This window comes from Myxocyprinus asiaticus, chromosome 30 (genome assembly GCF_019703515.2).
Source record: "Myxocyprinus asiaticus isolate MX2 ecotype Aquarium Trade chromosome 30, UBuf_Myxa_2, whole genome shotgun sequence".
In the NCBI taxonomy this organism is placed as follows: domain Eukaryota; kingdom Metazoa; phylum Chordata; class Actinopteri; order Cypriniformes; family Catostomidae; genus Myxocyprinus; species Myxocyprinus asiaticus.
In genome coordinates, this window is record NC_059373.1 from 45,121,196 (window position 1) to 45,136,353 (window position 15,158).

General features: G+C 37.7%; 1 protein-coding gene across 1 annotated transcript in view; it reads left to right on the forward strand.

Annotated features, from left to right (window-relative positions):
- The window catches only part of LOC127421071 (NEDD8-conjugating enzyme Ubc12), a 162,884-nt gene extending 148,009 nt beyond the window's left edge, over window positions 1–14,875 (forward strand). The window contains exons 5-6 of the mRNA XM_051663809.1: window positions 10,878–10,941; window positions 12,900–14,875. Coding sequence (XP_051519769.1) covers window positions 10,878–10,941; window positions 12,900–13,040 — 205 coding nt within the window. The 3' untranslated portion in view covers window positions 13,041–14,875. The remainder of the gene's footprint in view (window positions 1–10,877; window positions 10,942–12,899) is intronic.
- The last annotated feature ends 283 nt before the right edge of the window (window positions 14,876–15,158 follow it).

The following is a 15,158-nucleotide window of genomic DNA, read 5'->3' on the forward strand; positions in this document are numbered from 1 at the left end:
CATGGATTGATGACAAAACACACACACGCATTAAGGGGAATTATGTAAATTACATATCTGACTGCATGGAATTGCATATAGTTTTTGGGAATTGGGGCACATTGTAATGCAGCGTTACAACGTGCCCCGTCGGCGCAACTTTGATTTAAACCTGGCTGGTCACTTCTGCTGGCTATCTGAGAATTAAGACTATCTAAGATGCTAGCTAAGATTGGAGATTAAAATGACACCAAGTTTGCCTCATTTTAAATAAACAGTAAAAACAGAGATGAAAATTGACTCATGTGAATTTTTACTTTGCTACCTTAAAATGAACTTTTGGCGATATCTTCCAAAGTTTTTTGAATTTTTCCGCAGTTTTTTTTATTTACACAGTGTTGATATGGCAATAAGTAAACAAATGAAGTTTTGTCTCACCAGTGTGTGTGGAAACATTTAAACCATGTGTAGGGCTTTACTGGTTGTTTAGATCAGTGTTACTATCAGAAATAATTAATAATTATTTCTGTAGTTATTAATGTTTAAATTAATTAATTGAATCTAACTCATTAAAGCCTCACACGGGGCACCAATTATTATGTAGTGCGCTATGTTTAGGAGTGGGTTTGGTTTTAAGCAATAATTAATAATTATCAAAGATAATTATTAATTATTAAAATCAATAGAACATTGATGAGAATCAATGTTAGCTTTTTTTAATCCTTTAAATCAACAATGATCAAAGATAATCATTAATCACTAACATCGATGAAACATTAATTAAAATTAACACTAGCTTATTGATCATTCAAATTCAACAATCATCAAAGATAATTATCAATTATCAAAAATCAATACAATATTAATAAGGATTAATATTGACAGGGCACCACCCTGGAATCAGGGACTAATAACCAGATAGTATAAAAGTCTCAATATTAGATTGTTTTCTTAGGAAAAACAACATCCGAAGAATATCGATTTTCGGAAAAAAAAACAATGAATGAAGGCTTGAATCTGAGCACTGACATCCCGTCAGCATGTGACACAGGTGTATGCAAAACAAACCAAAACACTTCTCTTTGAAATATAACAAAGTTTATTTATGCAGTAATATCAATTAATAATTAATACAATGCAGTCAATAAACTTCTGACTTACAACTACAAACTAAACAGTGATATGATTAGATATGGAAACCAAAGTAATCCTGTAACACATGAGGGTGTGTGTGTGTGTGTGTGTGTGTGTGTGTGTGTGTGTGCGTGTGTGTGTGCGTGTGTGTGTGTGTGTGTGTGTGTGTGCAAGGAGGGACGTGCACAAAATGGCGGACGTGACTCTCGTGGAGAGTATGTCACGCGAGACTTCCGGCCAGAGAATATGGCCGCAAATGTGGGCGGAGAGAAAACAGTCAATGGCGTCTACCAGTTACCGTGTGTATCCGCTTGTACGATAGCTTAGGGACAAAGCTGAGCTTTATCACGAAGCTATCTATTAGCCAAAAATGTGTGCGAGAATGTTTGTGAGGGGTCGCGTGTGTGTGTGTGTGTATGTGTTTGGTTAGTACGAGAGAGAGAAAGAATAAAGTGTCAGCCCCAAAGCCGATTTCACGATCGTGGGAGAGAAAGCAGCTGTTAGTTTATCACTCAGAGATGTGGTGGATGGCTCGTAAACCGCCCCGCGGTCTTTGATTCTTTAATGGATAAACTCAGTGTGCCGGTCTCACCCGCGATGGCGGAAATGCACAACAGTCCAATGTGACTGGACTACAACACAGCAAATCTCATTCGTGATAATTAATACCTTGAGTATTATTATTAGCAATGAGCAAACTCGGCGGTCCGTAAACTGTACAAGCAATAACCTTGATACACAAGAATAACACACTATAATATTCTATCTCTGCCCAGACTTAAACCTCTTACTTGAATCGCATGAGGACACAGGTAGAATGTGTGTTCATCCGTCTTTTAACTCCGACTCGGTTCCTTGAGGCTCGGGTGATGACGGGAGGCCATTTCCTCGCTCTGTTGGCGGGCGGTACGGCTGTTGATTCTCGGCGGGCTGGCGGAGAAATCAGCGACGTCGAGTTGATTGAAGATGGAAGAGAAATCTTTTATCTCTTCACTGCTGCAGGCAAACAGATGAAGATGCGGATTGCTCGGCGGTCTCCTTCGGATCCGTTAGAGTGTTCGGTGGAACACAGAGTAATCTCAACTCGTCCAGCGAGATGGAGATTGTATGGCCACAGTTTCAAGTCGTACGTTACTTCCTTGTGCCACGAGGCTGCACCTGAGAGCAGCGATGAGCTATGCACAGCGAGCAAAGTTGCTGGAAGCAAATATTGGAAGCATTTCAGAGGTATTTCTACTCCTGATGATGTCATGGTTTAGGGGCGTTCTGTCGTGTGCCTCATCCAATAGGAGTTGAGAGTTCGATCCTTTAGTGAGCAAGGCTTCATGGGATTTGTAGTCTGTTTTGGACTCCCTTTGTTTGATTTTGGCGTGGTTTTATCAGTAAGATTTATGACTTATGTGGGCCTGAGTTAGGTTTTACGACTGTGTTAGGCCTGCCTTTGTCTTCTATCTGAATACATGAGGCCCAACACATGAGTGTGACAACTAACCCCGTGTTAGTTTGTGCCCCACGCTCCCCTAGGCTGCGAATCTGAAAATGGCAATATATGCTGCATACACTTGTATGCTGAAAGTGCTCATACATGATTTACTGATATAAAAATGTCAATTATATACAGTAGATATATGCAATATACAGAATATGACAGTATGACAAAAATGACAATTTTCATATATGCATCTTGTTTTTTTAAACACTTGTGGAATTTAAATGTGTACATAAATGCTCAAATATATGAACTCTAATTGTATTTGTTCATATAGGGCCAGTGACAATTTCTCAGGGCCAGCAAAGTCTTCTCTGCTGCCGTAACATGCCTAATAAAGAAATATTTTTCATCCTTTCATTCTCATTGACCTTTTTGCCTATGTATTTTCAATCACTTTCCACTCATAATTCATCTACAAATGAATAGCCAAAAAAAAAAAAAAAAAAAAAAAAAATGCCCAATCAAAATGTATTCCTTGATGCTTACAAGCAAAGTGTGACAACTGTTTCACAAATCACATGCCTGAAGCCATGCTGGTTAGCCGAAGCAGCGCGTGAGTTTGAGATCCACCCTGTCATGCCTTCAGAATCCCTCAACATTGCATGTGAAAAGGCATCTAAAGTCAGATTGTCAGATTCATCAGCCAATCAGATTGATTTATTTGTTCTTGTGGGTGTGGTCAGTGTGAATATGCAGTATTCTAACATAATTTATGTCCTCATTTGCCCAACATTAATTTAGAGGCCATTTAAACAGTTGTATGAATAATGAATGCAGAGTCAAATTTAATTTACTTCATTTATTTTGACAGTGCACAGAGAAAAAAATGCAACAACAGAATTGCAATGAAATTACAAGCCTAAATGACTTCTGTGCTCATATTAAAATCTATTTAGACTACCTTAACACCTAATGCCATGATCTACATTTGTTAATTTAATTTAAAGCCAGTTTATGGATAAATAAAAATGGTAAATAATTTCATTGCAATATAATCTTTAGATTATATTTTTTTTTTCAATAAATAATTATATTAAATTATAGCAAAAATGTCAAATTAATCAGTTAGCAAAAAATGTCAAATTACAATTCAAAATTGATATAGATAGATAGATAGATAGATAGATTCTCTGAATGGTGATTCATGAGACTGTCACCACATTTAGACAACATTATGCCAAGACATCGAAGATGCTAAATTGCGAACAGATTTTTAAATATCGAACTGTGTTGCCATGGCAGTTCACTAAATTAATGGCAAAAATAGGCAAACAGGAAGTGTCTCATATCTTCTGCATGCATTGTGTGATTTAGATTAAAATTGATTTGGGGGTTAATCACATGGATGTGGCTATTGTGGGTGACGGTCATAGCGCCACCAACTGGCAGCAGGAAGTGTGGCACTTACAACAGACTTTGAAAAAGTTCTCTTACATTTACCCAAATTGCTTAAATTGTTTAGAAACTGCTGATGGAAAATGTTGAAGGGATGCTTGATAGCTTTAATTGTGTTGTCATGGCAATTGATTAAATTACATGAAGTTGTAGTCAAACTGGGTGGCATATATCTATTACACATTGTATGTTTAGGGTCCGAGTTTACATTAATGTTGAGTTGTTGCTGTGTCCATCATGCTTTGTTTTCCGAAAGCCACCGAGTGGAATGGACCCATGGTGCTTGGGCTCGTCATCGCTGCTTGCAGCTATATTTATTATTATTATTTCGTTGAATCGTATTCACTCTTATTGAAATGTATTGCCACACTTTAATGTGTGAATCATATTATCATAAGCTTAAAATGAACACACTTAGCGTTGTAAGGCTTTTATTTGTGCATAATAGATTAAAACGTTAACAGGTGCTCCATCCAATGGAGTTGTGCACCAGGGTTTATGACTGCTTTATATTTGACCAACCACTGGATGGTTTTCGACACTCCCGAGCCTTTGAAACTTTCCCGAAACACTCAGCAGAAAGCATCAGAGCTTCACTCAGCATCATTTCTCATCCTTTGTGGAAAGTTTAAAGTAATATACACAAACGCACATCTCCTCCTTGGTCGTCGACAGCAAGGCAGCAGGTGCTCTAAAATGCAGTTGATTGTGACTGACGTCACTTCCAATTACAAACAGTATAACTCCCACCCCCAAAACTGATTGACGGGTGTCTCTGTAAGGCATCAGAAATGCAAGTGCAAAGGGAATTGTGATTCCATTTGAATTTTGGCAGGCTCCATACGGGACACCGAGGAAATGAAATGGCAAACGGGCTCATTAATATTGCTTTTTCAATATGACAGGGTCATAGCTTGTAAGACAAGACAAATGGACTTGGCCTATGAAATGGCTTTTTCATTTGAAATTTGGCAGAAATTGTATGTTTGTGTAAAAAAAAAATGCAAACGGTAAAATGGAATTTGCAATTGCATTTGGATTGTCACAATTTATGTGTCCAAAAATAGAAAAAACAATTGCAAATACAATTGTTTGAAAATAGTCCTGAACATCCTCCCATACTAATGCAGTGCATAGATCTTGTGTGATGTAGAAACATAGATCTTGTAGAAACCTAATGTTGATGGTCAGGGCTTTTTTATTGATCTCGAAGGGATGTTGCAAGCCGCTGGAACCCCTCATGATATAATATTGGGAGGAGACTTTAATCTTTTGATGGACTCAGTCCTTGATCATAGGGAAGCAAATGTGTGTATGCCCCCTAGAGCAACATTAACGCTTCACAGGATGTGTAAAAATCTTGGTCTTGCAGATATTTGCCGACTTTTGAACCCATCTGGTAGGGACTATACATTTTTTCATCAGTCCATAAGATTTATTCTAGAATAGATTTTTTTCTATCTAAGGCCCTCATTTCATCTGTTGTTGATTGCTCGATTGGAAACATCTTAGTCTCAGATCATGCCCTGGTGAGTTTAGAGGTGTTGCCACATACAGAGAAAATGAAATCATATAGTTGCTGCTTTAATGTATCCCTTTTGCAAAATCCTGATTTCCAACAAATGATAAAGACTGAAATCAGTGTTTATATGGAGACCAACTGGTTCTCAATATCTTCTGTGGGCATGGCTTGGGAGGCACTTAAGGCAGTTCTTAAGGGTTGGATCATACAGTATGCCTCATTCATCAAAAAATCCATAGCACGAGTTGGAAAGGAATAGTCAAAGTGCAGAGGAAGAGCTGAAGTGCCAAATGTCATCTGATGGCCTCAGAGAATTGACCCGATTGAAATACAGATATAATACTATTTTGTTGCGGAAAGTGGAGTTTTGGTTATTCAGGGCAAGACAGTCATACTTTGAGTCGGGGGACAAAGCAGGGAAGCTTTTGGCTAGATACATAAAGCAGAGAGAGTCTTTTTCTACCATTCCCTCAGTGAAATCTGCTGGTGGTGAAATATTTACCTCAGCCATTGATATTAATAATGCCTTTAAAGCGTTCTGTCTTGATCTTTATAGTTCCACGTCTTCGTCTACTGATGAAGATATTAGAAAATTTGTGGAACCATTAGAACTCCCTAAATTGACAACTGAGCAAAAAAATTCTCTTGATTCTGAGATAACCTTGGAGGAGTGCGACAAGGTAATTAAGGCCTTACCTGCAGCAAGGCTCCGGGGCCAGATGGTTTTGCCGCTGAATTTTTTAGATCTTATGCTACAGAATTGGCTCCACTTTTATTAGAAGTTTATACGGAGTCATTAAAGAAAGAAAAGCTTCCCCCAACCATGACACGAGCCCGGATCAGTCTGATTCTTAAAAAGGATAAAAATCCAAGCAAGTGTAAAAGTTACCGTCCAATTTCCCTGATCCAGCTAGATGTAAAAATTTTGTCAAAAATTTTGACTAACTGATTAAGTAAATTTATGACATCTCTTATACATATAGATCAGGTGGGGTTCATTCGGGGCCGCAGCTCTTCTGATAACATTAGGCGTTTCATCAATATCATATGGTCAGTGGCGAATGATCAGTCTCCGGTCACTGCCATCTCACTTGACACCGAAAAGGCATTTGATATGGTAGAATGGGATTATCTTTTTAAAATTTTGGAAATGTATGGGTTCGGGAGTACATTTATTGGTTGGATTAAGTTACTTTATAGACACCCTGTAACGGCGGTACAAACGAATGGATTAATTTCAGATTATTTTACTCTGGATAGGGGCACCCGTCAGGGTTCCTCTCTTTTCCTATTATTGTTCTGTCTTGCTCTGGAACCATTAGCAGCCGCGATAAGAAAGAAAAATGTTTTTCCAGGGGTGATGGCGGGAGGTCTGGCACATAAGCTTTTGCTTTACGCAGATGATATTTTATTATTCGTCTCTGACCCCACTAGATCTATGCCTTGCCTCCACAGAATTATCAGTTCCTTCTCTAAATTCACAGGATACAGAGTTAATTGGTCTAAATCCGAAGCTTTGGGTCTGACAGCGTACCACGCTTTATCGGCTTTTCAGCCGGGCGCCTTTCAGTGGCCCAAACAGGGCATTAAGTATTTGGGTATTTTATTCCCAGCAAATTTATGTGATTTAGTCAGAGTTAATTTTGACCCTTTAATAAAAATGTTTTCGAGTGATGTGGACAGGTGGGCTTTATTACATTTATCTATGATTGGGAAGGTTAATGTGTTATAAAAATGAATTGTATTCCAAAATGTAATTACCTGTTACAGTCTCTCCCCATTGAAGTTCCCCTCTTTATTTTAAACTATTTGTTAGTATAGCTAAATCCTTTATCTGGAATGATAAACATCCTCGCATGCATTCCAACAAGTTACACAGGCCATTTGACTAAGATTTTGTTTTACTATTATGCTTTTGGTCTCAGATATTTGCCGCATTGGTCGCTTCTGCCTGAAACAGCTCCTCCCTGGCTCTATCTTGCCATTGCAATGTCTTTCTACCAAGCTGCCCGGAGAAGTAAAGACACATCCCGTTACCTCACACATGCAGTTAGTGTGGACAGAAGTTTCCCACATGCTCAATTCTGACATTTACCTGAACGTTGCTGCAAGTATTTGGCTAAATCCTATATTGTGTATTAACAAGTCCCCTTTTTGCTGGACAGAATGGATTGAGAAGGGAATTGATACGCTGGGTGACCTGTATGAAAATGGAGCATTGAGATCCTTTGAAAATATTATACAGCGGTTTGGGATTCCCAGATCTCAATTCTTCAGGTACTTACAGCTGCGCCATCTACTTTGTACCACCTTTGGGTGTAGTACACAGCCCCCTAAAGCTGCAGACACCCTTGAGATGGTACTAGCGGCTTTTGGAAAGGGTCACAAGGCTTCAGCGTACTATTCCTGGCTAATTCAGAGTCTAGGGGACGGGGTTTTGACATCTCTTAAGAAGTTGTTTGAGAGAGACTTGAATTTAGTACTGGAGGATGAAGAATGTGGTAGGATTTAAAAAAATGTCGAGTCTATGTCTAGGGATACAAGGGTGCGCCTCATTCAGTTTAAGATTCTGCATAATTTTTATTGGATTCCCTCTAGATTGCATAGGCTTGGTCTTAAAGACACACCCACCTGCTGGCGATGCCAATCAGAGGATGGGGACATAGCCCACATTTTTTGGTATTGAACTAAGATTCAAGAGATTTGGTCGAGGGTTCAGAGTTGTCTGTGAGATCCTGAGCACTCAGATTTCACTCTGCCACAGACTTTGTATTTTGGGTGATGGGGCGGGTGTTAACGTAGGGATTAAACATATTTTGGCGGGCATATTTTGATGAAAGTTGATTCTGTGTTTTCATGTATTGTTTGTGTTGATTTGAGTTGGAATCAATAAAAAATGTTCATGACAAAAAAAAAAAAAAAAAAAAAGACTGAATTGCACCTATAAACAAAAGGTTGGTTACACGTCATACAGTTCAAATTAAAGTCCCGCCAGATAATGATCATAGTTTAGGATAACGGGGTGGCACCTGGGGTGGCCAATCAGATTCCAGGGGTAGCCCGTGCCACCCCAGGCCACTCCCTGGACACGCCCCTGCACACATTCTATGTAATTGCTCCAGGTTGTCAGCACTGTGGCACAGTGGTCTGCGCAGATGCTCAGAACATTTGAGAGCTCTTTGCTCACGGTGACCCAGGTTCGAGTCATGTCCTGATCCTGCTCCCCCCTTTCATACCTACTTTCCTGTCTATGCTCTACTGTCCTGTAAATGAAGGCAAAAAACACAAATAAAATGAATAAATTATTACTCCAAGTTGCTGTATTGCTGATTATAGTTGGGCAGATTAACTATATTACTTGGTAGAAGTATTGTTTATTCAGATTATTATTAATAATTAACTGTTTATTGATTAATTTACAGTAATATACATGAAAAAAATTTGTGAGATAATTAAAGCAATAAGCCACTGGAGCCCATACAGTGATTTAATGGTAATCATCATGTAAATTGCTGTAAATGTTAACAATTTGTCTTAAGATTTTGTATCTGTATCAGTTCGAGTTTTAATTAAAGGAATATGAATGCCATCGAAAACTGTTCCAATCAGGAATCATCTACTTAAGACCCGTCTTGTTATGCAAAGTGTTAATTGAATGCTGGGATTTACAGAGATACTACCAACACTATCATATCACCTGGTGAACCCTTGAACAATGCACTTAATGCATGGCCGGTCTTAGATGAGTTTGCAATTATTGAACCATGGATGAAATGTAATAGTGCTGCAACAACGATCAAATTGATAATTGTTGATAATGAAAATCATAGACAACGAATTTTATTAGCAATTAGTTGGATATGTGAGCAAGCAGGAGAAGCTCCATCAGTGATGTTACTTTACAGCCCAGTGAAGAATGTGTTTGCATGACAATTGACAGACACATTTAAGCAGAAAAATCACACCCAAGTTGTCCAGCGCACGAGAGCACTTTATTAAACACTTCAAACAAGATCATAATAAGCATACAGTTTAATGTGGACCGGTTGATAGGTGCATTGACAGAGTGATTATGCTATTTGATGTGCTTGAGAGTTGTTTTTCTCTAGCACATAACTTACATTTACTGCTGTTTTCTATGTTTTATAATGTATACATGTTATGAATTCAAAATCAGGCACGTATTTCCATTTCGTAAAATTGTTTGTCTTTACCACAAGCGATTCTCCGAGAGAGCACATATCCACTTCAATCAAACCGATCGCAATGGAGAAAGGGAGTGCAATCATTTTCATTTAAGTGTGCTTTGTGGTTTAGTATTTATACTACATCATACTGTGATTTCAGTTTCAATGTAATCAAATTGTGCAGCTTTCGTGGGTGTCACATTGATGTTTTAGAGGTCAAAGCGTGCCTGTTTTTAAAGTGTTTTAGATGGTTTCCCCTCATCATGTAAGCAAATGTAATACAATGAGCAATAATGTGACTTTTCAGCACTAGAGTAAATCTGCACAGCGTTTATAGATGATTGTACTATATTAAATTGTAGAAAAATGCTAAGGGTCCTTGTATTTGATAGTCCTGATAATACATCTGTAATCATAAGTATTTTTCAGCTGGGCAAATCTATTGATAATTTCATTCTGGTGTCACCATTGCTCTCTGCTGAGCTGATATTTAGTCCCAATCCATGAATCATTTAACATTTTACTGAACAGTACTTAATGTTAAGTTTTACAAGTAAAGGAACTGTTTAGTAACAATAATATTTATAAAAATTCCAACTTAACTTTTCATGATTCAGGTTTTAAAGTATTGTGAGAGTATAGAATTGTGAATTCAATACAGTAAATTGAACCAAATCCTTACATCCTTTATCGTTTCTGTTTTTTGATAAATATTTTGATATACAGAAAACCAAATTTTGGGTTTTGTTTTATCCAATTAATCGAGAATCAAAATAATCATTAGTTGCAGCCCTAAAATGTATGTTAGACAAGAAACAAGTAACGTTTACTGCACAGAAGCTTTACATATTTTCAGTTTTTTTTTTTTATCTCAAATTTATTTAAAACATTCAGTGCATGTCAGACAGTACAGTGAAGTTTCTTTCTTACCACAGACTTTTTCACTCTTTCATATATGTCTTTAAGGTCATTAACAGAATACCAGCAGTATAACCAGAATAGATAGTAGAATGTTGACTGAACAGTTCTTTAAAATTCTTTAATATATTCCTTTAATCACTTAATCATAAAGCCAGCGTGTGGGCTAGAGTAGTTTTCAAATTGCAGTCTTTCTGTGTTTGGTGGTTTATCTTTATGAAGTTGAAATGAGTGTTGTTTTGGGTTTCAGAGAAGACTGGAAGCCAGTGTTGACTATAAACTCCATCATATATGGACTACAGTATCTGTTCCTTGTAAGTTCAACTCTCATCTCCTGAAGATTTCTGTCATTTTTATTCAGCTGTATTTGCCTTTCAGTGTAAGATTATCAAAAACACAAAACAAAAAACCGTACCATGAAATTTATCTTCCAAGTAATTAAATCACAATAGCAATAACAGCTGCAAAGAATAGTCATGCATGAAACTAGGCTGGTACAGTTCATCAAGACAAACTATGGTTTTGGCTTGGCAAAGCCTTGGCTGATAGTTTAAAATAGTTTTAAAAGCTTAAGGTTTGAAGGTTTCACAGACCCTAAAGACAGACAGACAGAGAGATAAGAGATGGATTGAGAGAGAGAGTTTTGACCCCATTAAACCTTTCAGACCTCCATCAGACCACATTAGACTTCATTAGATCCCAAGAGACAACCTGGAACCACATTAGACCTCATCAGACTTCATTAGACTTCATCAGCCCCTCACAAAACCTTGTCTGACCAAACCCTCAAGAGACTAAATCAGACCCTATTAGAGCTCATCAGACCATATCAGACTTCATGAGACCCCCAAGAGACCACATTAGACCACATCACGCCACAAATTAAACCATATCAGACTTCATCAGACCCGCAAGAGGCCACATTGGCCTACATTAGTCCTGATCAGGCCCAGTAGTGACCTCATTAGACCCCCATTATACATGATCAGACTTACAAGAGACCACATCGGACAACAATAAACCTCATCAGACCTTATCAAACCTAATCAGACCCCGTAGAGACCTCATTACACCTCATCTGACCACATTAGACATCATCAGACCCTCTAAGGACCACATCAGACCGTATTAGACCTTATCAGACCCCCTAGCGATCATGTCAGACCCCATTAGACCTCATCAGACCACATTAGACTTCATCAGACCCACTAGAGACCACATTGGACCACAGTAAACCTCATCAGACCCCATAAGAGCTTTTCAGACCCCTAGAGACCATATCAGACCCCAGTAGACCTTATTAGACTTTCTGGAGGTCACCTCAGACCACTTTAGACTTAATTAAACCCCCAAGACACCACATCGGATATCATCAGACCCCCCACAAGAGGCCACATTGGCCCACATTAAACCTGATCAGACTCCATAAAACCTTATCAGGCCAAGTAGAGACCTCATTAGACCCCGTTATACATCAAACCTTATCAGGCCCAGTAGAGACCTCATTAGACCCCCATTATACATCATCTGACCCCCAAGAGACCTCAATCAGACCACATTAAACCTTATCGGGCCCCCTAGCAAACACATCAGACCCCATTAGACTTCATCAGATTCATAGAGACTGCATCAGACCCTTTTAGAATTAATGGAGACCAAATGGGACCCTATTAGACCTCAACAGACCACATTACCCTTTATTAGCCCCCATGAGACCTCATCAGACCCCTATAGACCATATCAGACCCCATTAGCCATCATCATTTCACATCAGACTGCATTAGACCTCATCAGACCCCATAGAGACCACATTAGATCTCATTGGACCCCATAAAACCTTGTCAGACCACATTAGTCTTCATCAAGATGTAATGTAATGTTACATCTTGGTTGTAAGTGTGATGATCCTCCTAATTAAATTAGATTTCTTGCCGGTTAAGTTGATAATAGTGCTCAATTACCCACTCCTGATAACTATTCAGGCAGTGTATGTTAAACAGGTGTTGCTCTGGATTTATGTTATTAACATGGGTGTTATTAAAAATTGGAAAGGAGCACATCCTTTAAAGTGATAACAGCTACAACAAGTCTGTTTACTTATAGTGGCTGAAATAAATACAGAATTCAATAAAAACAAACCTTTACCTCTATAAAACAATCTTATTAACAGGGTCACAACTGCATAGTAAAGGATGTTGTTAAATTACCCAGTCAGCGTTTGTGGAGAAAATGTTCTTGTATTGATTTTTTCTCATATGTGTCCCAATTTTAGGAGCCAAATCCTGAAGATCCACTGAACAAAGAGGCAGCAGAGGTGCTGCAGACAAACCGACGGCTTTTCGAGCAGAACGTCCAGCGGTCACTGAGGGGCGGCTACGTGGGTGCCACCTACTTTGAGCGTTGTCTGAAATAGTCCCAAGCCCACTGGCCCTTACATCCCAGAATGCATTTATCGTTTACATGCGCAGAGACATGATTGACACACTGACCAGAGAGTGACAGGGGGAGGGGCTTCCTGAAGGAGACGGGGCTTTCTCATGGGACGGGCTCAGAAGGAGGGTGGGTTATAAAGGAATAGGCTTTGAAAGGCTGGTCAGTGATTGTTGTTCTGAGAATTCAGTCGTATTTGCCACTATGCTGGTACCCACTGTTTATTTTTGCTGAGATTCACATGCTAACTTATCCTCCACTCACAGACAAGAACCAAGAGAGAGACAGAGAGATGTTCAAATCATTACATTTCTCTTGTGTTCCATTATGAAGGCTTGAGGACTGATTTTGTTTGGGCTTCAGTAACAGGAAACCTGCCTTGCATCACACATCAACTACTTTAAATAGTCACTAATTTCGGTGTTTGAAAAAGGACTTGTATAGCATTGCATTTGACCAATTCCGATAACGTTGACTGACTGATGTTGACCTTACTGGCTTAGAAACCGGCTCATATCAATATGCAAATTGGGCTGTTGTGAGTTTGGGAGACCTTAATATGTTTTGCTATAGTTTTCATGTTTGGGAATGGGTGGGAAAGGATTTTCATGAAGAGGGATGGCTTAGGGTTAGGATTGGTTGAGTAAAATGTTACAATTCTGTTGTGTAAATTAAAATCCCAGCTGTTCACAATGACTGCAATATGAATTGTTAAATAAATATTGAGTTGAATGCCTACATTTTAAGATTAGTGTAAAAAAACAGCACATTGTGTTTAAAATCAATAAAATGTTTTATCTGACATATACAATTATGAATTGAACAATGTGCAACAGCATCAAAAATGCTTGGGCTCTCAGAGTATGATGAATTTTATAGATTATCTGATGTTTTGGTAATTAACTTTAACGTAACAAAGAACAAGAACATTGAGGGTTAAAAATCCATATGTTATGGAATAGTTTTAACTAGGGATGTACCGATACCATTTTTTTGGAAAATGAGTATGAGTACAAATACTTCCTTTTCAGTACTCACCGATACTGATACAATTTGTTTTTTCTAATGTTAGTTTTCAAAAAAAAAAAAAAAAAAAAAACATGTATAAAATAAGAAAAATCAATATAAAATAATAACTGTAAAGAAAAGATGAACTGTTAACTTTATTGGTTTCAGCTATTGTAACTCAAAAAGATGTAAAGGCTATCTAAGAATTATTTAGCATATTTAAGGGGAAGATTCTTTTTCATGACTAGAATTATCTCTGTATGTTAACAAGTATGGCCCTATGAAATCCATTTTATTTTATTATTTTACAATTTATTTTTATTTCACAAGTTCCATATTTAACAGTATAATTCAATGTTATCATTAAAGGGTGTCTAAACAAATTAAAACTTTCATTAAATGAAAATAGAGCAATTATCAGTAATGTTTAACACACCATTGCATTATTTTATTATATGAAGTGTTTTTATTTTTCTTACAGATAATACAACAAAAATACAACTGTCAAATAAAGAGCTGCACAACAGAGCATCACATATGTGAAGTGTTGCTTAATATAATACAACTATTATTTTATTATTACAGTAAATAATACATAACTATAGAGTAGTGATATATTTCTGTCATATTTTTGTCTATTTAAATGGAACTCTTATATTGCTTGAACTTTTGGGAAATTATGTTTGTCATCTCAAGCCTAAATATCAGGGTCTTAACCATCATAGACTTTGGGGGACACGTTTTCAGATTTTTGGTCAGCAAATGTGGGTTTTTCAATTAAACTCTTACTCCAGATCTTTAAAAGGTGGTTTCAGCATTATTTCAACTCTTTCAGAGGTTTAAAATGTATGCTCTTAATTTAAATAGATAACCAAGTAAATTCTGGTAGTATCGTCCAGTTTTGCTGCGCCTTGTAATGACATTTTAATAGAAGAAAATATGACATATAAGATATTGACAGGGCCAACACAAGTAGAGACAACATGAAATGCTGATAAAGACTGAAGAGAAATTTACCTGTTTGAACAAAAAAAAATGTTTGTCAAAAACAAACCAGTAAAGGTAGATATGTCACAGCATAATGGGATTGAAC